Source organism: Zootoca vivipara, chromosome 2 (assembly GCF_965207765.1).
Source record: "Zootoca vivipara chromosome 2, rZooViv2.hap1.1, whole genome shotgun sequence".
NCBI classification, from domain to species: domain Eukaryota; kingdom Metazoa; phylum Chordata; class Lepidosauria; order Squamata; family Lacertidae; genus Zootoca; species Zootoca vivipara.
In genome coordinates, this window is record NC_142584.1 from 91,485,819 (window position 1) to 91,503,808 (window position 17,990).

The 17,990-nt window shown below is 39.8% G+C and overlaps 1 protein-coding gene across 3 annotated transcripts in view; it reads right to left on the reverse strand.

Annotated features, from left to right (window-relative positions):
- Positions 1-4,657: 4,657 nt before the first annotated feature.
- The window catches only part of CHL1 (cell adhesion molecule L1 like), a 198,691-nt gene continuing 185,358 nt past the window's right edge, over positions 4,658-17,990 (reverse strand). For 2 of the 3 annotated variants that reach the window (XM_035106606.3, XM_035106608.3), the window contains 4 exons: positions 10,532-10,693; positions 9,082-9,213; positions 8,601-8,673; positions 4,658-6,007 (listed from right to left, as the gene is read on the reverse strand). In XM_035106606.3, the coding sequence (XP_034962497.3) occupies positions 5,791-6,007; positions 8,601-8,673; positions 9,082-9,213; positions 10,532-10,693 (584 nt within the window). In that variant the 3' untranslated portion in view covers positions 4,658-5,790. The remainder of the gene's footprint in view (positions 6,008-8,600; positions 8,674-9,081; positions 9,214-10,531; positions 10,694-17,990) is intronic. The other variant, XM_035106610.3, reaches the window with a different exon arrangement.

Here is a 17,990-nt window from a genome sequence, read left to right on the forward strand (position 1 = left end):
AAGAGTCTAAACTCCCAGTTTTATGAGGAAGCATTACCATGGACAGCGACTTCTTTCTAATAGCACATCTGCATCCATTTAGAGCACTATGTTACCATTTTAACTGCAGAATCCTGGGCACTGTAGTTTGTTGAGCGTGCTGAGACTTGTAAGGAGACCACTACTCCTAGAGCTACAATGTTTAGAGTTCCCTGCAAAGTGGGATTGGTTGTTAAACCACAATGGAGAGTATAGCTCTGTGATGAGAATAGGGGTCCCAATGGCACAAGATCGAAGATGGGCTTATTGGTAGATCTTTTTGGAAGAAAATTCCAGGCATGGTGTTGAAGTGTTATGAAGGCATTATTTTGTCTTGGCAGATGCATCACTATAAAATACACACACAGCAATATTTGGTCACATACTTTCATAGATGGAATTGCCAGCCTCTGGAACTCTGCTTTGGGAGTGCTGAGAGCCATCAAAAATCTGTGCTACTCTCATATTTCATAGGATAAGAGGATACCAAAATATTCTTGGTCACATGTCAGGCTTTTGAAGATTACATCAAGTCAAACTTTTATTAGCAAAGTTGAAATTCATGTAGAATGAAAATATTTTTTTTAAAACCATACATATACATCGGCATGATACAAACAGCAACTACAATACAAACACACTTCTCTAAGCCTTAATAAATCTCCACTAACATTGATTTCAAAAAGTAACAGTATGCGCCTGGTATTCATGTCCCCATCTATTTGTTTTCCATGAAGAAATGTGTATATATATATGCATATATAAAAACAAATTCTATGCTTTGGCTCTGACCAATTCTGTGCAAAAGCTGAAAAATTACAGATGATCCCAAATTTGGAGACTTGAGGTGAATAGGAATGGGACTGAGATGTAAACATTTAAGACTCTGAATAGCAGATTTAGAGTGTAATTCTGTGTTTACTCTGAAAAAAGTTCCATGGTTGCCTTGCTTGGCTCCATCACCCTCCATGTGTTGGAGGAGCTGCCTGCTCTGTACTTGCAGCTGGTCTAAACAATTCAGAACCCTGATCTGCAGCCACCCTGTCTCCCATTTGTGCATAGGGATGATTTGCAAATAAACCTCCAATGTCACACTTTTAACTAACCTGCACTCCTCCTGAACTCCCTGAGTTTCTACCCAGAAGTTTGCATCCAGTATATTGTCGTGCAGAACAGGCTACTCACTGGAGAAATGTTTACCAACAGCATGTGAGTACATGATAAGAGGAGACAGAGCTTTCTTTTTAATATGATTCTAATTTAATGGGTGGGGTGGGGAGGCAAATACGTGAACAGGGTTTGGTTTAAGACAGTTTACCTCCACAGGAGTCTGCACATGATTGCACATTCAGAGGTGAAAGACTTAATATTCCAATTGAAATAAATCCTTGTTTGAGAGGGCCTGCTCTGTTGCCAAGTCAATGGAAATTTTAGGAAGATGGCAAGAATGATTTGTCCTGCATATCGGACCATTTCTGCACAACCATGGCTCTACAACAGGACTCTTTTTTTTTCAGCTGGAACTCACCGGAACTCAGTTCTGCCACCTCTCAAGTGGACACCATTACCATTATAAGGGAACAAGAGTTCTGGCACCTCTTTTTCTATAAACATAGGGTGGGTCCACATCCTATGGAAAAGAGCTCCGAAACAAATCAAAATCCTCAAAGCAGCTGCTATATAATCTCACGGATATTGCTAGAACTACTCTATTATTGAAGTGCTTTCCATACAATATTTATAAATATAATGAAACAAAGAAGAATTAGTTATTTCTCCCTTTCCAGTAAATAGTGGCTTATGATGTGTTATCTCCTATGTTGCATTGTTTGTACAATTTGAAACCCTTAATGCCATATCATTTTGTAATCTTAGGCCAATTTCACATTCTAAATCACCATGAGATGCTTTTTATATATAATTTTAATTTTGCATGGCAACTATATTTTGCAAATGTGTTATTCAGTCATATAGTGATTGGTGGTGGTCGTAGTAAGATATTGGGACCAATTGTAGCTTATATACCAGTTCTCACTATGTTTTTCCAGAGGCCTTGATCATTGCTAGCGGTTTCAGGCTGTGCCGAATACAATCTGGTTTACCCTGACAGTTCCAAGTCTGTAGACTTGGGGCAGGAATCATATGAAGAAAAGAAGTTTCCAAGTATGGCATAGCCCTTTCACATAAGCTTTCCGAAAATCTAAGTATACAATGTCAATTTATCAGCTCTGCATATCAAGTGGCAAATATTTAATATTACTGGAATTTTATATTTCCGAATGCAGAAAGAGGTTCAACATAACCTCTGCTTTTAAGATGATAAATAAACTCTGCTGTCACCTCAAATTTACACTTATTGTGGGGGGAAACAAGATCCCTGCTAAAATCACAGCATGTATTCTGGCTTCAACTATTAAGCTCATACTGGAAAACATTAATATTTCGTTTTCACAACTTCCTCCCTCTCTTGCTCAAGAGAATGGTTACAGGTAGGTAGCCGTGTTGGTCTGGATCGAAGTAAAATAAAAAAATTCCTTCAGTAGCACCTTAAAGACCAACTAAGTTTTTATTTTGGTATGAGCTTTCGTGTGCATGCACACTTCTTCAGATACCATCTGAAGAAGTGTGCATGCACACGAAAGCTCATACCAAAATAAAAACTTAGTTGGTCTTTAAGGTGCTACTGAAGGAATTTTTTTATTTTGCTCAAGAGAATGTTCAGGAATGTTCAGGAGTTTTGTTTTGTTTTTAAAGAAGTCTTTAGAACGTGTCAATGGAAAGATATTAATAGGCAGCCTTTTTAAAAAACAAACAAACAAAAGCTCACACTATTCATTGATATTCAGCTAACACATATTTAACAATTTAATGCAAATTTTTAAACATTTCCATTGTGCACTTTCATTTGGCATTTTATGATTTCTTCTAGCTTTGAGATGTGACACCAAGGTTTACACCCTCTGAAGGAAAAATTGGAATAGATAAAAGCACGCATATGATAAATGGGAAACAGAAGGGATATTGCCGTAGCATCATAAAGCATTTGTAAAAAGTCTGATACATACTGCTGTTATGTGATGGTCAACAAGTTGCTCCCAGGTAACAGAATGCCTTAACAGGGCTTTCGTGTGTGTCCCCCAGCAGATTTTTGTATCCACATTGGGAGGTCAGCCTTGCGTTTTAGAGTCCTTGAGGACTAGCAATTTTCCACATCATACGGTGGGCCCTGAAGGGCATAGAATGCTTTGCATCCATCCAGCTCCTCAGTCCCCCTAAAGAAGGCACATGAGACTTTGGCTCAGATTTTTCCTCTGTGGCATTTGCACAAGGAAGGGATTGGTGCATCTGTGTATCTAGTTCAGATTTTACTACTTTCCAAAATACCACTGAAGGAATGACACAAGCTTCCACACACTGTGCCAGATTTTCAGTTGATAAAGAATAACACACAGCCAATCTTGGTGATGCAGTCTCCTCTGTCACCTGTGGAACAGGTCAGAAGAACTACCTGTGTGAACTGTTATAAGAGCCTAAAGTATCTCGGTCATCTTGGCACCAAATGCTCTAATAATCTCCCCAAAGTAACTGACCGAAGTGTCGTCAACTGGGATGCCCTTTGCACTAAACTGAAGCCCTATGAAGATTCTGAGTCCTCCCTGGAGTAAGTGGAGCCAGTTCTCCATCACTATTTGTTAAATTCCATAATCACCTCAAAAGAGAACAATAGTAGCATAATATTTGTACATGCTCAGAATTTATTTATTTTTAATGCATGCACCAGATTTATCAGTCTGTATATGTAAATGCTTACCAAATAATATGGGGAAAGGTTGAATAACAAACTGACTATATGTTCACACAAAATGCTGAGATATCTCACCCTGGGATAATTTTTCATGCAGCAGCCTCCAATATCATTGTCATTAACCTGACCACGTGTGCATGAAACTCACTGGAATAATTATATTACTGGGTAACAGTTGTTCTACAAGCCCTCCCACCCCCCCAAAAAACAACAACTCTGCTGGGACTAAATAATAATAATATATAAAAGACTTTTTTCAGTAATGACATTTCCTTTGATTCAGTAGCACATAAGCTGTGCCTGCAATGAATTTTTAAATATTCATGGCTGGGGGATTTTGAATATATATATCTGTGTGTGTGTGTGTGTGTGTGTGTGTGTGTGTGGATGGAACAGGAGGGGGGAAATTGAGTACAGCAGAAATGCTTCTCAACATGTTTTGTATGGAAAATGGACCTCATTCATATAAAACTGGACTTGACAAGAGAAACCCAGTTGTTCCTCATCTCCATGGTCCCAGAAACCATTGTGTTTTGCTGCAAAAATACCCCAGAACAACAAAAAAAATGTGTCTTGCCCCCATTCCAACAATATAAACAGAATATGTACAAAAAGGTGTGTGGGTGTACAAATATACAGATAGGGTACTGATAAACCCAGTTTGCTTCAAAAGGCAGCACTTTGCTTAAAAGGGGTGCTAAGCAGCGGGAGAACCTATTACCCCCCCCCCCTGAACTGAAGGGAACTCAATTGCTCTAAATCAGACCTGTGCTTTCCCCAGCCAGAAGAAAGCTGTTGCAGCTGAATTCATAAAGAAAGAGCACCAGCTAGTGGTCGAAAAGAGGAGAAAAACTTTTAATCCAATGTTTCAGGAAGTTTGGCAGAAGGTAGACCATGCTGCATTTCTAAGCCTCTGCCATCAACACAGAATACAAATTCCATAATCATTGGGGAAGTTGCCTTTAGGACATTAAATAATGTAGCATTTGGAATGCATTCATTTAAAATTCTCTCTCTCTCTCTCTCTCTCTCTCTCTCTCTCTCTCTCTCTCTCTCGGACTTTACTATAAGTAACTGTTGATTTCTCTGCCTGGAGTCTGATCCCTGTAAGTTCTGATAGTATTAGAAAACAGGCTTTGAAATGTTTATGCAAAGGAAATGAGAAACAAAGGAAGTTCTAGTTTAAGGTCCAAACCTTTTAGCTATAGTGTGGCAACAAACATTCGGAATTGAGTGGGTGAGTAGTAGAGTACATTGCACTGGGGTTGTTCTGGATACAAGATGCCACACTGCTACTGTGGGTCAGTGTTAGCACACCATTGGCAGATGCAACACACTGGCATGGCATGGCATGGCATAACATAGTGTTGCTGTGTAGCAGAGAACTGAGCACCAGGTGGGTTTAGCAGAGGCAGGGCTGGCAATGATTTGGTCAGATAGCATCCTACCTGACATTGGCCAACCCAGGGTGAGTCATGCCAGCACAATCCTAAGCATCCAGTAATTGGTGGTCACTTTTTAAAATGCGATTGCATCTGAGAGGCAGTGCAGGAGGACTCCTATGACCCACCATCGAAACCAAAGACACCATAGTAAACATTTTAGTGTAAGCTGTTTGAGTGTCGTTGCAGCCACACATATCTAAAGGACCGGGTCGTAAGAAACATGGAGGACACCAGATCCCTATATACATATATAACACTGAAGTAGCCTTGGTTTTGGTCAGACTGAGTGGCATATATCTTACCAAACTGTAGGTCTGAGTCACATTTTAACTAACTGAAAACAACCGTGCCTTGAGGAAGAAGAGTCTCAAAAACCAGCTTTTGAAGTCAACCACCTATTTCTACATAGGCCGGATGTCAAGGTCTTGAACTTTCCTGCAGCCTACGTCTGACCTGTATGATATTTGATGGCTAGTAAACGATAAATATGGTGATCTGAAATGGATTATTCATGCTAACATCTTATGCATGGAGAGGGAAGGTTGCTGTAGAGCTGCCGATGCTTTCAACCGATGCTTTTTCCTTGCAGCCCGTGTAAGCTCCAATAAAGGAGCCATCTTCGTTGAACATTCTGTGGTCCCCGTCTCCATAATCCACCAAACTGTCAGCGCTTTCTGCAGTTTTGATGTCCATGTTGAGAGACCGCAGGCTCCCTTTGAGTGGCTTTTCATCGCTGTCACTAGAAAAGGAGAAGCATGGATGAGAAGCACAAACAGGCATTTTCCACATAGCCACATCAAGGGAAAAGAGCAATTGGGAAAACTATTCGGAGCAAGAACACTGTCAATTTTAGTTTGTCTCTTCCGAGATGGCCAAGGGGTTTTCTGAGCATCATTTCTTTCTTTCTGCAAATCATGTCTCCTGTGTTCTGCATCCTGCAACCTTCCTAAGTGCTTGCACTTCCTGAAAAATCCCATGATGACTTTAACTGGAAGGAGGGGAGATAGTGTCCATGATTGTTCTTTAACCTTGAAGTCTTTTTACTTTTAAAGAAATCAGGGCAGAAAGTGCTTTTGAGAAAGGGAAAGAAAGAGAAGAACTAAAAAAAACAAAAACAAAATCAGCCAGCACAGCAAACTTAGGAGCTCGATAGCCAAGCGCTCTGCCCATGTGGCTTTTTCACATCAGGAAGTATGAGCAGCTGGGGTGGCTGCAGAATGCTAAGGAAATGTTTTCTGGGATGGAAAACAAAGACTCCACCCTCAACCACCACACCATGATACAGAAATGCAAGGAAATTCTAAAGTGTCCTGACAAAGGGGAAGAAAAACAAATAAGTCTCCTTCATGGGGGAAGAATGCAAAAAGCAAAAAACCAGAGGACAGATTTTGGCACAACTCTAATTATAGCTTAGTTTTGGAAGCTGCTGGTTCATCCAAGTAAAAAGGAAATTAGATAGTTATTAATAGGGTCCAGCATAATCTAGTTACATTTTAAATCTGCTTATTTTAATAACTTTGTGAACCATGGAAGCTTCTTGAGGAAAACAATCGATCAGGGAACTGATGGCCTTCCAGATGTTGTGGGATTACAACTCCCATCATCCCTGACTTTTGGCCATGCTAGCTAGCGCTCATGGAAGCTGGAGTCCAACAATATCTGGGGGATCACAGATTTCCCATTCCTGATCTATATGATTGAATGTTTCACATGCGTGGTTTTATTTTTTTTCATTGACACAAGTTCCTGGGTTACAGATATCCTTTCACTACACTCTTGTCTATATAACATTATTTACTTTCAAGTTACAACAAGGTAATAAAGATTCTTAGATCACCCAAATTGGTGCCAATATGTTGAATCAGAGGAGCAATTTCTATGCAGAAAGTAGGAAGAGAAGGGAAGAAGGAATAAATAGGAAGGTAAGGAGATAGTCTGATACATCTACCTTTGAGCAGAAACCAAGGAAAGGGAAGATGATACCAATGTTGGAGGGATAATCAAGGCATGGAGGTGAACCTGATACTTTACCTGGGGACTGAAAGATACCACCTACATGACTTGCTTACCTTTCTAATTATCTGTCCCATTAAGAAAGCATTAAAAATTAAATATACAAGGAATTATGCAGAACTTGTAAATGGTATATTATGTGGTTTTGTACCTTATGTGGATCATTTAGATTTAGTCAGAAAACTTTTAAATTCACCATGAGGAACAGCTGGTTTGCTGGATCAGGAAACAGTCATTACATACAGTTGACATACATTTTAATATGTATAATAACTTGCGTTGCTCACAACAGTGTGGCAAATTTCAAACAGAGGGCTCCATTCATTTGTTTCTGTTATGGAAGGGATTGTCCATGTGCACAACGGGAAATCTGCACTGCATATGTAGCGAGTTTCTCCAGCTTAAAGATAACAACTAAGCAGTTTTGTAGAACCCTATGCACCAGAGTCATTGTATAATAGCAACAAGACCTGCCTACGAGATAAATGTGGGATAACCAGCCTCATATAATCAACATGCTTAAGTCTAATCAATGCATGAAGGGGTTAATGTCATACAGAATGCTGTCCTGCCAGGCTTAACTAGGTCACTCCCCCTCAGCTTGGGAGGAGGGCAGTCAAGCCTATTGTAACCCTTCAGATACCCAAGAAGCTCAGTGTGTGAAGCTCAGACTACATGGATTTTACAAGCCACTCTTGTGTTCTTATACCAATAATTTAGGAACTTTCACCACTGTAACTAAGCCAAGTTTGACTGCCTATGTTTTCTAACTGATGTATGGAAAAATGCATGAACCTGACCTTTGGAGACTTTGTAAGTAAACAATTTTTAACTTACCAAAAGTGTGGTCTTTTCTATGCTAGGGGAAGAAGAAAGTTTTGGAACTCATAATGACACATTTTAAAGGTCTAACAGCCTGTATTTCTAAGTTTCACCTTGCTACATGTGTTACGATTTTAAATCTCTGCTGGGGTTCTCTTACCAAAGAGTTCTTCTCCCAAACCTGGATCTTGGCATCCAGGAAATCCTCCTTCTATACCTATTTTTTCCTTGCCACCAACAATAAATGCCCAATCTGGAAATAAAACCACCTTTAATATGTGGTTAAGATCTAGACAAGAAACAATTCACATTGAAGAACCATTCCACCAGCCATTTTCCTTCATCAAAATGTGTGTGAACTTCAGTATTTTAGATGCATTTCATGTCAATGTAGGATCTCACGAGATTTCCTCTGAAAAAATGATTGCTTGTGTTGTTTTTATTAAAAGACATTCCAATCGATAGTTCAATGCAAAGAGCTATAAGCACACACTAACCTATATTCACCAAAGATTTCATCTTTTATGGATTGGCCTTCGGGATCCGGATGCAAATCTTCTTTTTCTTTCACTGTACAGAAAGAGAGATAAGACTTTCTCAGTTGTTCTCTGCAAATTCCATTTGCTCAATTAACCTCTGCTCATATGTGACATTGTGAGCAGGTAGTGATGTGGCTGCAGAGGAAGAAGCTGGAGCCTTCCCCAGCAAACTGGGCTTGAATGGAGCACTTTCAAATTTGGCACCAACTACAAGCTGTGGTTGATTCCTCTCACAAACCCCCTTTGGAAGCCTTACATTGGGATAAGGAGATGGGACAATAGAGAGGAAGGCCCCTTCTGCAAGGCCCCTCAATGGCTGGAATTGACCCATAGAGCACCATTTCTTGGAGGGGATCATGAAGCTTGTGGCAGTCTAACAATGGTTTGAGCATGAGTTAGAGGATGTGCATTCAGTTTGGAGAGCACAATCGTGGTTTACCTGAGTATTTCCCTCCTTTGTTCCTTTTAACAAAGCAGACTGTGAGCAACAATAAAGTCAGAAGAGCAATGGCACCCATCAGTCCAATAAACCAGCCTTGCGTAGAGATTCTTTCATAAATCCCAATGGATGCTTCAAATGAGAGAAATGGGGGGGGGGGGTAAGTGCATCAGAAAAGAAGAATATCCAAATCATTATATTCTAATTTACAGTAACTTAAATGAAGCATTTTAAAACTGATTCTGCATGAAACACCTTTTTTGCTATAGAGGAACGGATTCCATCATTCCAAGTGGGACAGAATTGAGGATCAACATTTATATTAAAGGCAAAGAAATAGTTTGCAGCACACACAACTGATCTCTGGAATGACAATTCCAGCAAAGATTTTGATTAAAGAGATTCATGCCAAATAGGAAAGCCAATACAGATCTTAGGTAAGCCTGTCATGCAAAAGCAGTTTTTGAAATAGAGACAGAGTTAAAAAGTATACAGAACACATGCAAGTGCTTAGCTAGCTGCATTTAAGATGCAAGGAGTAAGAGACCTACCCGCTGGGGACTGGGCATAGCAGCTAAAGTCTGTAGATAATACACACTCAACATTTTAAAAATCATTTCACTTTCACCCTCATTGGGAATGCAATGTGCGGAGCTGCATTTTAAATCTAGACTGTAATTCTCAAGCCACTCACTCTGGAGTACAAATGGAAATCGGCCAGTGCCAGACTCACCTACACTGGTACAAGTGAGTTTTATGGGAGATCGAGCTTAGGGAAAGCTACAAAAGCAGGGAGAGTACCCTTAACCTCTGCATAAGGCTAACTGAATGGTGTTTGAACTGGACAGAAGAGTGGTTCCATTGGCGGGGTGAAACTCAGCTTGCTGCCCATACTGGAGACTTTCCGAGAGTGGCTGCAGAAAAGAGAGCCTCCTCCCCCACAACAGACACCCTGTGAGGTAGGTGGGGCTGAGAGACTTCAAAGAAGTGTGACTAGCCGAAGGTCACCCAGCAGCTGCATGTGGAGGAGCGGAGACACGAACCCGGTTCCCCAGATTACGAGTCTACCACTCTTAACCACTACACCACACTGGCTCATACAGCTGCCTGCTTGGGATGGACCTCATGACTCAAGGTTCTCCTGAAGAAGGAAGCAGCTCACAAATGGAACTGACTCACTGCTTGATCTCTGGTTCCATCAGCAGAAGCCTTTATGGCCAAGGCCCGGCCTGAAATTCCTCAACAGAGAGTGGCTTGAGAATGGTGAGTTGAGTGAGCATTGCTTCTGTTGAAGTCGATGGTAGAAATCTCAATGAGATTGTTGGCAGTGGGTCTGTATTCTCCAAATGTGTTTATATAAGGCTCGCTATCTGAAGCAACTTGCAATTATATTGCTAAACTTTGCTTTACAAAAATAATGGCCATATTAGAGGCCTTAGAAAATTCTCACCTCTCCCCCTTGCGTCTATTACATCTGCAGAAATGCTATTATTATCAACCCAATTCTTAGTTACTAGTCGAACTGTGTGTGCAGTTTCAGGCTCAAGTGCCTCAAGAGGCTGAGTCTTTGGGGTGGGATTTACTGCTTCAGAAATCTTCCCGACAGCTTTACCTACGAAATGTACAGAGTTAAGTAAAATATGTGAATTGGGTTAGGGCCTTGGAAGGCACAGTTACAAAATCAATACAGGTAAATATGAACATGTTTAGCTATTCCCTTCCAAGGATTAGGTAAGTGATTATGTGAACATCATCAGTGTTTCCCTTGGGGATTGTTTAGGATTCAAATTAAAAGAAATACATTGTGTATATTGCAATGTACGATGTAACACAAAACATATGGAGCAGAAGTCAGCACTAACAGTATATAACCTGATGAGGTTTACATCTATCTTAGATAACATATTGATTAAAATTTTGAACAAGACCTGCTTGTTTAGGTTATAAGGCAAAACTCCTAATAACCTAAACAAGCAGGTTTTCTGGAGTATTCTGGAGAACAACACTGAATATAAATGTCAGTATTAGAAATATAATTATACTTTTCTATTTCTAGGTAATCTTTATATTCACATAAATAAAAATAATTTTAGTATCACATAAATCACTTTCATATGATAGCATTTATATTTAAATCTATATCTGTTAAGAAACGCTGGAAAAAATTTCCCCTAACATCTGCTTCTAACTGCTCTGTTCTCGTTAAGCTTTGTTTCTGAGCATCACAAAACAGTATAAACAGAATCTACCTAATACAGGCATAGGCAAACTCAGCCCTCCAGATGTTTTGGGACTACAACTCCCATCACCCCTGACCACTGGTCCTGTTAGCTAGGGATGATGGGAGTTGTAGTCACAAAACATATGGAGTTTGCCTATGCCTGAGCTAATACGCAGCCTAAGGTATGAATTCAGTATGAATTCCTTGCATGAAAAGTGAGTTTTGTCTTATTGATTTAAATTAAATTCCATTGAGTTTCAGGTTTAAATGTCAGTGGAATAGGGCTATTTGGTCAGATTCAATTCATCTTATGATCAACAAGAAGGTATGGGCCAGATTGGTATGTAATGAGACTTCCTAGTTTACTGCGAACAAGCAGTGTATACGTGCACACTCTTTGATCATTCTATTCTCACTCTTCCACTGTATCTGAAGAAGTGTGCATGCACACGAAAGCTCATACCAAAATATAAACTTAGTTGGTCTTTAAGGTGCTACTGAAGGATTTTTTTTATTTTTCTTCCACTTGTGTGAGTTAGATACACAAACCAAGAAGACTTGGCTTCCCATTATGTGCAAAATAGAGATCCTGGTTTGTTGCTCTTTAAAAAGCGACAATCATTACTAACCTTAAGCTGAACATGGCCATGTGCTCATTAATAAAAATCTATTAAAATACATAATACTTTGAATGTGAAATAGGATAACTAAAAGAATTGATCCACAAGACTTTTTTTTAATGTGTTGACCTATCTCTACTTTCAATATGACAGAATATGAACTGTCAGAAAGTTGCAAATGTTTCTATGTGGTTCCTTCAATTCCCAGCAGCAACCTTGAGATGTACTTTAATTAGGTAGTGGCATAATGACTTAGATTATTTTATTTATTTATCAATCAAGGATTAGATGTGAGAAGTTGGTCCCAAACAGAGATGTAATCCTATTTAAAATGAGCCAAGAAGTGTTGACTTGCCCAAGGCAACCTCAATACATTCCCAGCAATCTGAACCCAACTAACTTCTTAAACTTCTTATTTTTTAATGTGGTTCTTACTGCATGGTTTTATAAGCTGCTGTTGTAAATTGCTCTCATATATTTTGTGAATATGTAGCAGTATATAAAATAAATTAGATAGCGCTGATTCTTTTGCACTTTTTCTAAACAAGGGGTTCAGGGGCTTAATTCACTGCATGTATTTTAACATTCTGGGTCCCACTATGAACAAGATATTTGGTGGTTATTAAGTCACATAATATGGAGCTTGGAAACTCTTGGACAATCTGCCCGTCTGGTGCTGAAGTTATGATCATTAGTTCTGAAACTACAAAGCAAGCAAACAGAAGCTTTGAGAGATTAACACTCAGAAGACAACTGAAGGAAAAAAGAAAAGATTACGAACACTGTGGGCATAGTCAAAGAGAGCAGAATATGATACGTTTCTCCAAGACAACAATCCATCAATCACAATCACTACTTTAATTATTATACCACCACAGAGAGAGTGAACATGTTGATCAGCACATTAACCAAAATTTGATGAGAAGGGCTTTAGCATAATTAAAACTATCTAGCAGAGTAGATTTTGCTAAATGAATTTTGCGAAGTTGAAACTACATTTTCTAATCAAACCACAAATTAAGCAGCAGGTCATTACAAGTCATATTTTAATTATGCCCCCCCCCCACAAACTCAAACGCTAAATGGTCCACTTAATAGAAATGCTGTCTAAAAGGCAACAAGGCAAAAAATAAACTCTGTTGTGTCAATTTCTGTCATACTGAATGATGCAAAAGACTTGATAATGTCAGCTCTGTGAGATTAAAAACTGAAAGGAAAAGTAGCAAGGGTACTCCAGTTGGTATAATAAGTATGGTGGTAATTTTACACCCACATTCTATTTGGATATGTGACCTTTCGGAGATATTTGTTGCAGGATGCAAATTTTATCATGATAGTAATAAATCAGTGGTTAAGGCGGTGATCTAAAAGACAGCAGTGCATGGGCATCACTATGCAAAGGAGCCAAGGGAAAATCAAAAGGATCACATGTCTCTTTTCTAAGATCAGAACCTGCCATTCCATTATTTAGCTGTGGCACTTATGATCTTCTAGACGGTAGCCACTGGTCAATATCCTTATGGTTGTAGAAGAGAGTTCTCCATTGCAAATTCTGTACTTAAAAAACTTCTGGGCAGGGCCGGATTTAGGTCTGATGAGGCCCTAAGCTACTGAAGGTAATGGGGCCCTCTATATGTCCAGCTGTCCTTTGTCAACAACAAATTGTCGCTGTTTTTTTGTGTTGAGTATATACTATATGGTAATTTATGGACCTAACAGGTATCTAAAGCCGTTTGCACATAACACAATGTGTATTTTATCAAAGTAATTGATATAGAAATGAGCAAACCAGTGATATTTTAGGGAGCAGGCTAGCCCATTACATCATAGGAGCCTACACAACACAATACACTGTTGCTGTATGTAGGGTTTTATTTTATTTTTATCTTATATTTTGGAAATGTACATCCAGGTGTCCCCCCCCCCAAAAAAGAGAGTGGGCCGTAAGCTATAGCTTGTTTAGCTTATACATAAATCCGGCACTGCTTCTGGGGCGTCGTTTCCACAGCGAGTAACTGAAGCCTTGCTGGCTTCCTGGCCTACAAATCATGATGAACTGTGAATTCACCAGCTGTCTGATCGGGGAAGGGGATTTTTAAAGAGACATTTTGGACTTCAACTGTCTGAAGTAGGCATGAAAGGGCTGAAATGGATAGTGTATCTCCCCCCTATCCATCCGAGAGGAAAAGGGCAGTGGATGTTATGAGATTGGATGCCAGGGAAGCCTTGAATCTTAAAGACATCTACCAAACATTCAGGTAATTTGCCAGATTTCAGGATTGCCCTCCAGAAGACTTCTATACAATGGTACCTCGGTTTAAGTACACAATTGGTTCCGGAAGTCTGAATTTAACCTGAAGCGTACTTAATCTGAAGCGAACTTTCCCATTGAAATTAATGGAAAGTGGATTAATCCATTCCAGACAGGTCCGTGGAGTACTTAAACTGAAGCGTACTTAACCTGAAGCAAACTTTCCTAAAGTAATGGAAAGTGGATTAATCCGTTCCAGACGGTTCTACGGAGTACTCAACCTGAAGCGTACTTCACCCGAGGTATGAGTGCAATTGGTTCCGGAAGTCTGTACTTAACCTGAAGCGTACTTAACTTGAAGTGAACTTTCCCATTGAAAGTAATGGAAAGTGGATTACATTGGTGCCTTGACTTATGAAGACGATCCGTTCCACGGTGCTCTTCGTAAGTCAAGGTCTTTGGATGTCGAAGCGCCCGTTCTGCGCATGCACGAAGCACGATTTTGCGCTTCTGCGCATGTGCAGACCGTGCACGCCGAAAAGACTTCCGGGGTTGTTGACTTTGTAAGTCGAAACCTTCGTAAGTTGAGTCATTCGGATGTTGAGGTACCACTGTAATCCGTTCCAGACGGGTCCGCGGAGTACTTAAACTGAAAGTACTCAAACCGAAGCGTACTTAAACCAAGGTATGACTGTACTGAGATTCAACCACTTGTTCTCTGGGAGGTCTTAAGATCTGGTTAATGCAGAAGTCCACTGAGGAAGATCTGAGCATCTATACCCTCCCAAATAAGTGAGTTATTCATTATACGATAGGCACACAATGCCTATCACAAGAGAAATAATTGATAATTGGGTAGGCATTTGTAGCTAGAACAGGAAAAGAAATGGAGAAACCTGAAAAATAAAAAGCAAAAAAAATTGGTAAGGACATATTTATGGTCAATAAATTGAAAGGTCACTGAGCTATAGGCATTTGCTTTAGAAAACCAAAAGCGGCCAGCTTAAATGTATTTTTAATATACAGAAATATAGAAGCAATAATAAAATAAACCAGCCAACACCATTCCTCATTTTTCTGCTGTACCAAGGGAAGCACATGAACCTTAAACACCTGACTGCAATTTCAGAAGATTTCTCTCGGGTTTGGAGATTTATGAGAACTTATGATACTGTAGGGAAAATGAGCTAAACCTTCCCCAAAGATGAGCTATTATACAATTTTCCCCATAGTATATGTGGCTGCTATTCAACACACTTATCACAAAATGTTGGACAGCTGGTCTCTGATCAACAACTTCACATGACAAATGGAAAGTTAAGGCAGTCTTGGTGAAATTTGCCTCTAAAGAATGTCTATTAAAACCGTAGTGATCTGCTGTGCAAGTAGAACTACCTCCTGGCTAACTCTGGGATATCTCATTCTGAACAAAAGATAGCTTTTGATAGTTGCTTCAGGCATTCAGAACTTTCTCCATACAAGCTCTCTTAGCAGATACATCACTGCTATGAATATAGTATATGATCTGAGCCATTCACAGACACAGCTGCATCTACCCAGAAACAATTGCTGTGATTGCAGCATTAGAAATAGGTGTTGCCATGATCATGAAAATTGCCACTGTGTTTGTCCCAAATAACAATTTAAGACCTCCACGCAATTGCGTCTCTAGGGACAGACTGTGTACATCACGTAGAGGAAGTTCTGACTACCTGAATCTGCCTACATGACAAAAACAAAAACAAAACACTGTTAAGTCGTATTTCTTCCACTCCTAGCATTCTCTATGAACTAAAGGGACCATAGGATTTGAGGAGACCTGCTGCAGATCCCCTGAAAGGAAACAATTAAGCTGTCATTGAGGGGGAAGAGAGATGGGTTTTGAATTCATCCCCACTCCCAGATCCCAACTGCCTCACAGGCTAGATTAATCTGCATTACTTGGGAGGAAGAGGAGAGATGTAGTACCAAGACACTGAGCAAGGTCAAGGACAGCAAGTTTAAAGGAGTACACTGTGACACACAAAGGTGCAGCCCTACTAGGTTGAGAGTGCCAACCTCCTTGCTTGCTTGATGTTATGGGTGGCCCTAGGTGCCTTAGGAACCAGTCTTGAATCAGTGCCTGGACACAGTGGAGGGCTGGGTGAGGGCCAATAAGCTGAAGGTGAATTCTGATAAGACCGAGGAGCTGTGAGCAGGTGGGTCCCTAGTCTGGAAAGTTGACAAACTATTGATGAGGTTGCAGAACTGACCTGCAGAACAAATAGCTCAGATGTCTCAAGCATGCAAAGTGGAAGACACTAATTGTGCATTCCTATGCAGGTCTACTCAGCAATATGTCCTGCTGACTTCAGTGGGACTTAATATTGTAGAGTAAGGATCCTCACATGCCAGGTCTGGCTGGCAGGCACAGACAAAACCATTTGTAAAAGGGGGTGGAGTATATTTGACCAGACATTCAAAGAAACCATTCATGCTGTATGTTTATTTTATCTTAACATGAGGAACCTTGGGGAGAGTCCCATAGACTTGATTTGTAGTCTAAATGGGTTGTGCCACTTGCAAGTCAGAGTCTATTAAATGCAAGAAAGTGCAAGAAAATATTTGACTTTTCCCTGTCAACACTGCTATTGCATATTATCCACACTGATAAGCTTGGGCATCTTCTTCTTATCTCATTCCCTTTGGCAAATTGGTGTGCCAATCTCACTTAATTGTACCAATTAATATCTAGTTGGTTTTCAGTAACAGGACTGGAGTTGTGAACTGGTCAAGCCGTTCTTCTGATTGTTTTTCTTAGATGAGTGAGACGGGTAATTGTATTAGCAGGGGGGTATCAGATCAGCAAGTGAACCACTGAATATTACCATTGAAGGGGTGATTGAATAATTCAAAACTGATTTTTATTTTTTTTACTCTGGGACACATCTGTGGTAAAAGTAGTGGTCTGCCGGCAGCAAGCATTGTATTATACAAGTCACAAGTTTATACCTGGTGGCTTCAGTCTGACCCAAAGTTAGGTGGTGCACGTTAGCTCTTTGAATTCAGCATTGAGCTAACTAGGAACAAATTTATGAAGTTTGCTAATGTCCATTGATTAATTGAATGTTTAGACTGCCCTCCAGTTGTTCAGCCTGGAATTGCTTCATACTGCATACATATAGGCAAATCCGACAACTGTGGTTTCTCACAGTATCCCATTTTTCAAGTCTTCAGTTCTCCACATTTCCGCATCACTTTGCGATTTTTTTTAAAAAGGGACCTCATGAAAATTCATCATTATTTTAATGTGAATTCCTTCTAATACACACATTTTCCTGTGTACTTTCCCCCTTAATATTCACATTTCAGGAAACCATTTTCCCCTAATATAATGCACTGCTGTCTCTTAATTTCACCAATATAATAAAATTTAATGCGCACCCCCATCCCATCTCCCAGTATTTGCATTTTTGTATGCATTTCTTGACTGAAAAACTGCACTGCAAAATTCGGAGAAGTATGAATTTCAAAGGATGGTTGTGTTTGAGTTCACATATTGTTTCATAAAGTGTGCATTAGACGGGTTCACCTTTAAGGGGAACTGAATTCATCCTCACCTCTAAATGTTTGAGATACCATTCTCTCTCATTCCAGGAGACAGTTGAATGCAAAATTCAGGTATTCAGTCCCTTAAAGCCCAGGTCTTCCTAAATGTGAAGGCTCACAAATTGAATAAAATGCGAATTCATTTCTTCAAAGAATTATCACAGGAAGCAATTTCAGAATGGTAATGGTGAAACAGTAACAAAATGGCAATGTTGTCATATCCTTAAAC